The 12155-nt window shown below is 46.8% G+C and overlaps 1 protein-coding gene across 1 annotated transcript in view; it reads left to right on the forward strand.

Moving 5' to 3' along the window:
• Positions 1–2745: 2745 nt before the first annotated feature.
• CDRT1 (CMT1A duplicated region transcript 1) overlaps positions 2746–12155 on the forward strand; it is an 11789-nt gene continuing 2379 nt past the window's right edge. Inside the window, exons 1-10 of the mRNA XM_009326373.1 lie at positions 2746–2938; positions 3039–3166; positions 4141–4263; positions 4809–4921; positions 5373–5576; positions 6566–6687; positions 7241–7389; positions 8351–8493; positions 9227–9385; positions 10815–11014. Of these exons, the coding sequence (XP_009324648.1) occupies positions 2746–2938; positions 3039–3166; positions 4141–4263; positions 4809–4921; positions 5373–5576; positions 6566–6687; positions 7241–7389; positions 8351–8493; positions 9227–9385; positions 10815–11014 (1534 nt within the window). The remainder of the gene's footprint in view (positions 2939–3038; positions 3167–4140; positions 4264–4808; positions 4922–5372; positions 5577–6565; positions 6688–7240; positions 7390–8350; positions 8494–9226; positions 9386–10814; positions 11015–12155) is intronic.

Consider the following 12155-nt stretch of genomic DNA (forward strand, 5'->3'; position numbering starts at 1 on the left):
TGAAGGTACCGGCACCGCCGGCTGTGCGCGGGGCCCGGGGACGGACGGTCCTGCCCGCGCCCGGGCGCGGGGATGCTGGGACACAGAACACATCTCCCTTTACTGCTCCTCGGGCAGAAAAACGGTGGACCAAAAAACTCACGCCTAGGGCAGTCGGGCCTGCGGGGTTCGGTGTCTGGTGGCGCGGTGGTTTCCCCTTTAGTGCCTTTTGAGGTTATCGGCGTAGGAAGGGCAGATACCGCCTTGCCGGATTCCCCTGAGCTCCAAAAACCCTCTCTGCTTCTCCCGGCCGAGGCCTGCAAGGCGGCTGAGTTTGACACGAACTGAAAGTAACCGCCCGTGCGCTAGGCAGGAGGATGTCACCGCGACCAGGCTGCGGGGCTTTTAACAGGGCCCTTCCCTGCGGGGCCGGCGGTGGAGCGAAGGGCACGCAGCCCTTGCCGGTGTTCTTCCTTGTCCGGCGAATGAGCTTTCGTTTGCAGAGTGGTAGGGCTGGGATCCTCAGCTGTTTGTGCGCGTGTCTCGCGTCCCTCGGGGAATGCGGAGTGCTGCAGTCGCCCTCTGTTTGTCCCGAAGATCAAGATCTGCCTCTGAGCTTTCTCGGGTCATGCTCTGGGCCAGCCCGCAGCTGGGGGAGATGCCCAGGCTGTGTCAGAGCTAACTCTAGGGTACAAGCACGGTGGTCTGGGGTGGTGCTAAGATGGAGGTAACGTTACCCAGGTTCCCTTCTGTCACCTGCAGCAGTCTGGCAGCTCCCGATGCTGCTGCTCTGGCTGTTCCCCTCTCTAGCAGGTATTTTACTGCATGTGGCAAAATTCCCCGTGCAGGCGGTACAAAGGGTAACCGCTGAAAGAAACCGCCCAGCCAACATAACTGTTAATTGTGGCTTTATTTGCCTTGTGCTATTAACCTTCTGGTTAATACGGCCAGTCTGGTACCGTTTAGGTCTCTGATCCTTCCAGCTGTAGGAAATGAGTGGGCAAAGCCGGGGGCGAGCACAGGTCCTGGAGGGAATGGGGTGTTCCTGCCAGCAGGAGATGGGACTCGGACCCGGCAGCTTTATCCTGACCCAGCATCAGCCTCCCAGGGCCAGCTCTGCCTCAGTGCCAGCCTGTCTGCGGGCACCAGCGTGCAGCAACCCTGTAAACGAGGTGATCGTTAAAGGGAAGAGGAATACAGCTTGTAATGGGGTATAGTTGACAACAACGTAATGCAAAAAAACTTCCTCATGAATTCTTCTGGGCAACACATCTCAGGAGGGGTGGTTGTGAATGGAATGTTTTAAGTAATGAAAACCATACTAAAGAACGCGCTGATGGGACTAATTCTGCATAGCTAGAAGGGATAGAATAGTATATTAAGTATCTAATAAATAAATTATGCTATATTATTTATTCTAACTTCTGCAATCCCCTAATTCAGCTCTAAGATGCCTACTGTAAGGTTTGACTCTTTGCTTAATTCTTCCAGAGGAAGATGTAGATGGAGCATCTGCTGAATCCCAAAGCAGCTTCAAGGAAGACAGCTGTCCTCTGCCCAGGGCCCAGATTCGATTTCCACTGTGGTCTGCTAGCACTTCTTCTGCAGCTCTTAAAAGTAAAACCTCATCTGCAAGAACCGGCCAGCTTAGTACGATGGGTACCACCACCCGAGTATTTAATAGTGGTGGGGGGAAAAATCTATGGTGTTTCATACCAGGACACTAACAACTGGCACTGCTGAGGAACGGTTCTGTTCTGGGTCATTTTGGGAAAAAGCATGGCAGGCCATGGCAATAGTTAGCTGGAAAGTTCAAAGTGCCATGCAAGAGGAGGTGACACCGTTCAACAGAGGCTTGTCCTCGCTCTGACTCAATGCCCAAGTTTGCCGAGGTGCTGACAGTGTGCTCTTAGCAAAGAGATGAGAGACAGTCTCTTCCTTTCTGCTGATTGAGGTGTTGCTCTGCCAGGTGTAAGGTCTTCCACCAGCACAACCTGAATTTCAAAACGTAGCACTGTGGCTGGTGTTGTACCTAAAAGGGAGGAAAGCCTTACACCGTGGGGGGTTGAAGTTTGGCAAAGATGCTAGAGGTGTATGCGGACACCAGCAAAAACTACTAATGTGAGCAGGGCATTAGCTGTGCTTACCGTTCTGTTAGCTCGGGGACAACAGAGAAATTTGTCCCTCTTTCTTTCCTTCTGCAATGTCATAACCTAAGTCATATTTTTACTGAAGAAAATCTAACGGCTAAAGGAAGAGAAGGTTTTCCACTCTTTTCAGGAAAGAAGTGTTATGTCCTTGGCATGAGGTTGTTTTGGTATTCCCCCCCTTAGAGTCTGGGACAGTCGCCCTCCCATGCTGGTGATCGCTGTAGATAGAGGTGGAGGAGGTAAAGTATCTTGTGTTTGTAAAAACTGTCACGCTGCGTCCCCACTGAGCTCACCCAGGGTCTCCCCTGGCCCCTCTGACCACCTGATTTTTCCAGCTGTGAAGAGCCCTCGCTACCCTTCAGGGCCGTGGTGAGTGGGAAGAGTTGTCATTCTCTGCCCTCAGACCCCGCTGGTGTGAACTGTCCTGCGAGACCCTGGGTGTTCTCAGCATTTTCCTTCGAATGGTACAGTACCAAAGGGATTAGCAGAAGGGTCAGATTAAGGTCAACCACCTCTTGCAGGGCGTCACCAACAGCAGTACTGTTAACAGCCACCAAAGCTCAAGCACTTACAAGGCTGTAAACTCCCCTGTCTTCTAGGTGGTCAACCACCAGCAATGTGCTTCTGGCCCCGAAACACTGAGTGCCGCATCCAGGAGGGTCCTGATGCAGAGGACAACTCGCCCATTATGTCCTTAGCCGATCAAGATGTCACCGTCGTTCCTGCATCTCTCCAGTCACCCTCTAACATCAACCAATCCAAGGACTTCATTCGCTGCCTGCCACCTCACCTCTCCCTGTACATCCTGGGTAAAGCCGCTCTGATTTTCCAAGGGTGGTTTACCCTACGGGTAGTGAATGGTCTCTAGTGTGGATAGGGGTTAGCCAATCTGTCCCTTTAATTTCCCAGGGCTTTTGGATCAAAAATCCCTCGGTGCGTGTGCTGCTGTGTCTAGATGCTGGGCTTTTCTGGCCAAGGAAGTCAAGAGGGAACGCGTGTGTCAAGGCATAGTACAGGAGAAGATCCTGTATTTGCAGGTATGATGCCTGGGAAGCCCAGCCATTATTATGCACTTTAAAAAGAAGGTGTTTTTCTGCTACTGCCCAAGCCATTAGATGGAGATGCTTTTACTAGAGGCTACCTCCCAGCTTTGCCCTGTTCCTTCTTCCTCCATCTGCAGAGCTAAGCCAGGTTAGATGTTCATACGGTCACAAGTAAGCACAACGGGATAGCTTTTACTGACCTTTAGAAAGCTGGTGACTCTAAAAATGGATCGAAACATTCTTGTAATCAAGAAAGCAGAGTTTGGTCACAAATGCAAATATTGGACTTCCAGGAGCTAGTGGAAATCGGGCAGAGCTCCAGTGGCTCCCTGAGGCAGCTCAAAAATGAGCTGTATTTGCTCCCCAGGGGAAGATGGAAAAGCTAGGTTTCTTTGCGAGAAGTCAGAGCTGGTGGTTGGGACACAGTAAACCACAACTTCTAGGAAAGGCTTGTCCTCGTTAGTGCAGACCTGCCATACACCAAGCTAAAGGTAAATCCCCAAAGAGATAGTTAGGAGTCTTTGCATGCTTCGATTTGTGAAGAGAGCATAGAAATCTCAGCTCTGTGCTAGCATCCAAAAAGGAAGGCTTAATGGAAGGTTTCACACATAAAAAATGAATCTTAAATATTGATAAAGATGTTTTGAGAGCCTCCCTTCTCAGTGGGTCTGGATTCTGAATCAACTGAGTGCTCACCAAAGATGAGATGCACTTTGAAATTTTGCAGTTTATTAAAAGCTTAAGATTAGAGCTTGGAAAAAAATAAAGCAATTATTTTTCACAAGAAGTTAAATCTTATACTGACAAAGTGGTAAATGCAAGCCAGGTCCCTTAGACTATAACAACGAGCCAGCGTGTGCAGCTCAGCTTTGCATCCCATGGAGATGCTGAAGCATCAGCACATGAGCAGCATCCTTTGGGTGCACGGGCTCTGCAGTAACTGTGTTGCCTCTACTGGTTTATTCCAGGGGTTGTGCCCTAGAGGAGCAGTTTCCAACTATGCTAAAGAAGTCGATGTGACAATTCCGCAGTTAAATGAAGAGGGTGATGTCATCGAAGTGAAAGGCCACAATGGGGGAAGTAAAACGAAGGTATGTTGGAAGTTGCTTGCCTTCCATGGATCCTGCATTTCAGTATTTGGGGAGAAAGGAGGACATGGTGGTCAGTGGACAGTGAACTCGGAGCTGCTTTGCTCTTCTCCCAGTCCTGCTTCTGGCTTGCACGGTCGTGAGCAATTTGTAAGGACCGATGCTTGCTCAGCCCCTTCTTGCACGGGAGGGAGCCTGCATCCCTGAACTCCTGGCTTGACCCACTGCGTCCCCCGAGTCGCGTGAACAGCCTTGAGGCCAGAGGTGCTGGCAAGGCTGGGCAGCATCACGAGGGCATGGCCTTTTTCCCAAAGGATAAAGGGTGCAGCTGTCAGGTCTTCCACTTTTGCCATGGAACATGGCACGGGAACTACCCTCATTTCTGCACTAACCAGGAGGTTCCTGCACTCCGGGTGTTCCTTACCAGCACTTTCTGTGTCTGTTGGACTCATCGCTATAGTGGGGACCAAGCTGATACATTTACTAGTGTGGAATAATGCTGCATTCCCCCTCCCTGACTTGTATTTCCCTATTTCTCTTTCCATCAGGAGGAGGAAGACAATCTGCAGGCAGCCTATCATGATCTGCAAACTGACACGATTCAGTTGGAAGAGAGAAATGTCTTCTGTGGCTCCTACAATACTCGTGTCCTCACAGATCAGTGAGTAGACTGCCCGGCTGTAGGGCCAAACAGTGGCTTCCAAAAACCTATCCCGTTCCTCGCAATCCTCCTGTGGGAATGTATGGCTGGAGAAGGGTCTCTCAGCATCAGTGTTAAGAAGTCCTCGGTGTCAAATCCAGTTATTTATAAAGACACCAAGGTAAGTTATTTTTAAAGACATAAGGGTTAGCGATCCACAGTGTACCACAAGGGATATGGGGCCGGGAGGAGCCCTCTCCCCTCCTTAAGCTTACCCTCCAGATGCAAACGTGGCTATGCAGAACTAGGGACCGTGGTTGTGGTGCCCTGCAAAGGATTCACCCGCTTAAGCGTATTGCCCATCAGGTTGCTCAATGAGGACCATTAAGCGTCAGAGAATGCCTGCCAGTGTTAGACCTGTGGTACCTCGCTAGCTGGCTAAAGCTCACCTCAGTCGCTGTTTCTTATCCAGATCAGACCGGAGCAGAGTAATCCATTACAGCGGTGGAAACTTGGTAGCCATTGGCTCCGCAGACCGAAAAGTGAGGTTTCTTGGTACGTCGGGAATGAAAGAAGTGCCTCCTCTGCTTTCTGGCCATGCTGGGAGCATCAAAGCACTCTTCCTCAATGAGAAGAAGGGGTTCGTTCTCAGTGCAAGCTTTGATCTCAGCATCAGGTGAGCAGCACGGGGGCTGTGCCCTGGGATACCAGCCCCTCGGCAAATCTAGGAACAATGAAACTAATCCTTCCACCCCAGGAATCCTCCTTCCCATCACTTTCATTAGAGTAGTGAAGGACAGTAGATAAGGAAACACATTCCCTGCTCACACAGGACAGCTTCTGTTGCCCAGTTTCACCCAGTACTGAATGATAAAATGGGAAGGTAAGTGATGCTCAGGTTTTCCTAAAGCATCTTAAGACACCAGATATGTTTCCGTAGGCCCTTGCAGTGAGATCCCAGCCTTGCTAAGGTCAGCATCGAGTTCAGAGAGGCTGGGTTTCTCCGTGACATTTTCGAAGGCTTGTTGTGCTAAGCAGGCTCAACACCCTGGTGCGTGCTGTACGGCTGCTCCTTTCCAGGTACTGCACCCTGAAACAAGGGGTGGAGATCAGCTCTTACATCTCATTTATCACTAAATCTCGAAAGTATCACGATGAGGGGTGAAAAGCAGGTTGCCTGGCTCTGGTATGGCAATCGCACAACTTCATCAAAGGCAGCATTTAACAAAAAGGGAGTTTATACCGACTCAGGCTCTCCCCTCCCTGCTCTTCCCACTCCAGAAGGGCTGTTTGTTTATGTGCAGGCTTGAGTTCTCTAGGTAAAGTCAACAGAAATCATCTTGGCACTGGTCAGTAAAGAAACAACCTTATCTGTAAAGCTCTACGTTTTAAGGTTAATTGCAGGTAACCATGCCAAAGGTGAAATCTAGCCACATGTTTCCAGGCAGTTTGGAGGTAGAAAAACAAAGTATATGGGTAAAAATTTAATACTAAGCCTGACGTGATAGTTCCAAATCCTCCGACACCTTAGTGGGATGACTCCTGATTTTAACCTAGTGTATGCGGGAGACGAGCCGGGCCTGTTAAGTAGGAAATAATGAATAAGATGAATAAGCCATCAGTTAAGTTAATCACTGTATTCCCTTTTCGGTTGGTCCTTTGTAGATGCTGGAATATATACAGCGGTGCTTGTGTGAAAATCTTTAATGGTCACTGTGGGACAATCACCTGCTTGGATTTACATGAAAAGGAGTTTGTGTCGGGAGCCAGGGATGGGATGGTGAAAGGTGAGAGCCGAGACCAGCAGCTTCCCAGACAAAGGGAAATAGTAGCCAGCAATGGGCAGAGTACTTGAGAGTTGTGACGGGTGTGACACATGCAGTGTGTGAGTATGAAAGGAAGTCTACAAATCGGAGGGTGAATTTTAGTGTCTCCTATTTTTGCTTCCAGAACAGCCTAAGCTGTGGACACATGCACACACAGGTCTCTGCGTCACTGAATAAATTCTCATTATTTCTGCTTTTATTCAGTTTTAATGGCTTTGGCTATAGGGCCGGACCAACTCTTGGGAAAGCGGTATCAACTTTCAGCTTTGCCAGAGGTTTCCTTATTGTTAGCTCATAGACTAAGGATGAAAAGGATGTGCTATTTTCTGGGCTTTGCATTTAAATTTTTTTCCATGCAATTACACTCTTTAAGTCAACACTTGGCTGCAGGCAGAGCTACAGGTACAAGGTGCAACTGTAATTCCAATAGTCTCTTTTAATTCATGTTGTACTTAGCAAAACTTATCATTGCGGCATATGTATTTTTAATATTTCTCCCCTTTGCCCCTAACAGTGTGGAACCTGGAGAGTGGGAAATGTCTCAAGACTCTGAAGCACAACAGTGCTGTTTGGGTAGTTAAAATGGATGGCACCCGTGTTGTCAGCGGGTGTGACCGAGGGCTGGTGAAAGTCTGGTGTGCTGATAAGGGCACTCTGATCAAAGTAAGTTTCTTCTTAGGTGGATAATTTTGTGCTAAATTGTCAAGTCTTCTGTGCTAGTTTATCATAGCTTTTTGCTTTTGCCAAAGATTTTCTAAAAAAAAAACAAACAAACAAACAAAAAAACATCCCCCCCCAACCCCGAAAGCAGTCTAAACTGATAGAAGAAACTGCAGAATTATTTGTTAGCAAATAATATTAAAAGCTGACTTGCAAACAACTATCGATTTTAACCCAGGGTTTGATTTGCCTTGCTTAACCCCCATCATTACTTGTTCTCTGCAGATACGTTCATCTCTGCTCCTGTAGAAACGTTCAGAACCTGGGAAGAGGGTGGAAGGGCTTGACTAACAGCTCTCGGGGTTGGAGGTATCATGTGTTAGTCCAAAATATGAAACCTGCTCTCAGAACTGGTAACAGTTTATAGAGCTGAAGCAGCTGGATAGCTGCTCTGCAATTTAGAGATTGAGGCCAGAGCCTGGTAATTACCTTAGCGGGTGTCCAGAATTAGTATTAGTCCATATCTGAGAGGAGCGAAGCTCTTTCTACCTGTGGGGAAGACAGCTGCAAATTGAGATGCATCTCAGATGCAAGATATCCCAGCTCCAGCTGAGCTAAGTTTGCAATTGCCCCTTCCACTGTAGTCAGGGCAGTCCACTCTTCTCTCCTGGGTGAATGTTCGATAGATGACAAAGGTCTTGGTGCGGTAACATCTCTTTAGCGCACGTAATAAAGATGGAAAATGGATGTTAATTCCGTGCCATCAGCAACAAGCCCAGAATATTTCTTATAAGTGACTATAAAACCAACACAGTTATCCATAGGGTGTATTGGTGTACTATAATAACTCCCGATAAAACTACCGTATAGTATATGAGGCTGGTATTGTGAATGCCGTAAGATATCTTGGCGTATATACATCCGGACTGCTGACAGTGTTGCACCTATTTCTTTTACTTTGCAGACATTAGAGGGGCACCAAGGCCCAGTTAAGTGCTTGTCGTTTGACCAGTGGCACCTGGTGACAGGAAGCACCGATGGATACGCCCTGGGATGGAGCATGTTGGGAAACCTCAAGAGATGCCTAATAGCTTACCGCCACCCTAAGTAGGAATCGGATGTGTTTCAAGTTGTATTCAACAGTCCACTAAATCTGTAAAGAAAATGTCTCCCTTACAGGAATGCAAAATGCCTTAATTATCAGCCTTAGGATTTGAAATATCCCCACTTTCAACAATCTTCGTCTTTAAAACAGTGTCAGGCACTACGTGGTCGCAACCAGTGTTTGTCGGTTAAGACCTACAACAACCTAAAATGCAAATAGGCAACCGCTTGTTCACAAACAGGGATGACTTAAGACTGACAGGGCATAGTCCAATATTTCAAGGATCCCAACCCGTATGCAAGAGCGTATCGTGCTACCTTTTGACCAGGTAGACTGTCTACGATACTGTCTAGGTCAGAGGTGGCTGAGTTAATGCTGAACCCTACCAACTGTATATTATGTTATTTTCTAATACTTTGATTATTAGAACTGTGAAAACTGTAGCATCATGCTATTTTCATTTACTTTCCTAGACATAAAAATGAAATTTAAAACGCAGCAGGTGGCCATAACCACACTGGTTGCTCTGAGGATGCACTGCGTTGGCTTGTTTGGACACGGAGTGATTATGAAGGACTTCACTACTAGGCCTTTTAAATATCTCAATGAGCTTCTTTGTCTAGCCTGTTGATGGAGGCAGACCTTTGCATCTCCTCCAAGACACAAGAAGTAGTTGATCATGTCTCCCTGTGAAAGCGTGATGAATGTACCAACACTGACATGTCGTGTTTTCAGGGAAGTTCTGTCTCTGGAGTTCCTCTATCTCAGAGTCATCAGCGGCTGTGCCGATGGAAAGATTCGTATATTTAACTACCTGACTGGAAGCTGCCTGAAAGTGTTGATGGCCAACAGCAGAGGGGACCCCGTATCTTCTTTCTATGTTGGAGAAAACAGGTTGGTGACAACAGCTGCAATCAGCTCCTGAACCAAATTAGGTAGCTTACATTGTAATTTAAATAATCGTGTATTTTTCCTTTTACTGTCCTTCTCGCAAATAAGTTTTAAAGGGCTGTACTGCTTATTGACTGCTTCAATAACTTGGTTTTGTTAACAATGGCTGAAAATAGATTTGCTTAGTTCATTCAGCAATCTAAATCTGGCTTTATACAACTTAGGATATAGTTCTAACTGTAAAGCTGCATTCAGAACCCGAATTTCCTAAGAGGTTGGAGAATCAAGCCAAGGCCTGACAAAGCCTTTACCTGTTCCCTGACCTACTGGCTCTTTATAAAAGCCAATCATGGAAAACCCTTCCAGGTTCCTTCATTTCTGCACCTCTAAACAAAAGGCAGTTCCCAGCTCCTGTGTAAGCAATAGCTAAAACACTGGTGTGTTATTAGTGCTGTTGTGGTTATAACTCTAAAACACAGCAATATATGGACTGCTATGAAGAAAACTAACTCCGTCCCAACCAGACCAGTACACCCCTGTCCTGGTTTCGGCAGGGATGGTGTTAATTTTCATCCCAGTAGCTGGTACAGTGCTTGGATTTAGTATGAGAATAATGTTGATAACACACCGATGTTTTGGTTGTTGCTGAGCAGTGCTGACACTAGTCAAGGACTTTTCAGCTTCCCATGCTCTACCGACTGAGCAGGCTGGGGGTGCACAAGAAGCTGGGAGGGGGCACAGCCAGGACAGCTGACCCCAACTGGCCAAAGGGACATTCCATACCATGGGACGTCATGCTCAGTACATGAACTGGGGGAAAGCTGGCTGGGGGGGCCGCTGCTCGGGGACTGGCTGGGCATCGGTTGGCGGGTGGTCAGAAACTGCATCATGCATCACTTGCTTTGTATGTTATTATTATTTTATTTCAATTATTAAACTGTCTTTATCTCAACCCACGAATCTTCTCACTTTCAGTCTTCCGATTCTCTCCGCCACCCCACCAGGGAGCAGGGGGGGGAGTGAGTGGGCGACTGGGTGGTGCTCAGTTGCCAGCTGAGGTTAAACCATGACACCCTTCTAATTTAGGTTTATATGATCCTAATAAGACGGTATCTCCAGTTTCTTTTGGCAGTGCACCGATTTAGCTCAGTCCACTGTCAGCAATTTTCATCCTGATTATTTTAAAAGTAATTTTGGCAGAGAGCTGAATGACAGGAGCCGCACAGAGCTCATGCAGAGTGTCGGTTAAAATGTACAGCGTCTGACTGATTGGGACTGATTGCTACTGCTTCCTTAAACAAGTGATCTGGACTTCGGATCTGTTTAAGCGCCCTTGGGTTTTGTATTGCACAGAAGCAAATGGGCCCCTTGGGTTGTAACTGCTGTGTTAACGATATCTGTGCTTTTAACCGCTTTTCCTTCCCTTCTCCAGGATGGTGATCAATTCACCAACTAGTCTACTGATGTTCCAGTTTGAGGATGTCAGGTGGGACTATACCTTAGACACTGACCGAGAGATGGTGGGCAAGAAAAGACAGCGCAACGGGACTTCAAGCAGAACACCGCTTCGCCTTCAGCAAACGATTCGCCACGACCTCAGCCAGATGCATCGACTTGCTCTGGAGACACGAGGTGCTGACCAGCTCCTGCTGTCTTGCTGGATCCGCTGCCAGTCACTGAAAGGCTGTGGAGCGTCTCAAAGTACTACGTGCAGCCTCTGTAATACGCCGGCACCATTTTCTAAAATCAGTTAGAAATAGTTTCAAGTACCCACTGCCTTAATCTGAATCAATATAGACTCTCTGCTTTTTTAAAGCGCAGTCTGGTAGATGTGCTGTTGCATTTCAATAGTTCTGTCATTTCCAGGCTTTTGCAAAACCATTGTACCTTTTTAGAAAGGTTTGGTATAAATTCAACACGATTGTCAAGACAGGCACTGTCCCTTTCTAACCGAGTAACAGAGAAATCAGTAGTAGTATTCATGTTCTTACAGCTGGCATGCACGGAAACATGCTGCTGATTCAGTGCTTGAATTATTTATTAGAAAATACTCTAGAAAGTCATAGGACACCTGCATTCAGGGTCTGCCGTCACCGGGAAAAGCAATTGCACGTATGCAGGCACCTTTTAAATTGTAACATTGTGATGTTATTTTTTTAAATCGGCAGTTATTCAATACAGTATGTATCACAAATCTTCCAGCTCTACAATCAATCTGTATATTGGAGATAAACTCATGGGCTAAGAAAGCTTTCATGCTTTTAAGGCCATCAGATGCTAACCTCCTTGATGCAGCTCTACTCGGTAAAAGACGTCCAGTTCGTAGAAACAGGAAACAAATAGGGAGTGCAATATATTTTCATTTTAGTGGCAAAAACCGCATACTTATTTAAAAAATCAACATTTGCTGTCATTTTTGAATTCTGTGAGTTTTTCTGCTAATCAAATATCTTTGGATTATTTCTAATACCTAGACCTTTAGAAGCTGTGATAAGAGGAAAAACAGTAACCAAAGACTTGAAATCCCATCAGTTACCAAGGTTTTATTTAATTAAAGAAAGTTTAACAGAAGCGAAGTTTAGAGATTACTTTCTTCTGTTTTCTAGCTCTCTGCTCCGGACTGATGAAATCCGCAGCTTGCCAGCAACAGCAGCATTTTCTCAAGATCGAAAAGACTTTTCGTATTCAGGCAGAGCAGCAGAAAAAGCTTTTCGTTCCTGGCACCAAACAGTCCCACGCCTCTGCCTCAGAAAAGTCAGCGGGAGCACGTTCT

The sequence above is a fragment of the Pygoscelis adeliae genome, unplaced genomic scaffold, assembly GCF_000699105.1.
Source record: "Pygoscelis adeliae isolate BGI_AS28 unplaced genomic scaffold, ASM69910v1 Scaffold61, whole genome shotgun sequence".
In the NCBI taxonomy this organism is placed as follows: Eukaryota; Metazoa; Chordata; class Aves; order Sphenisciformes; family Spheniscidae; genus Pygoscelis; species Pygoscelis adeliae.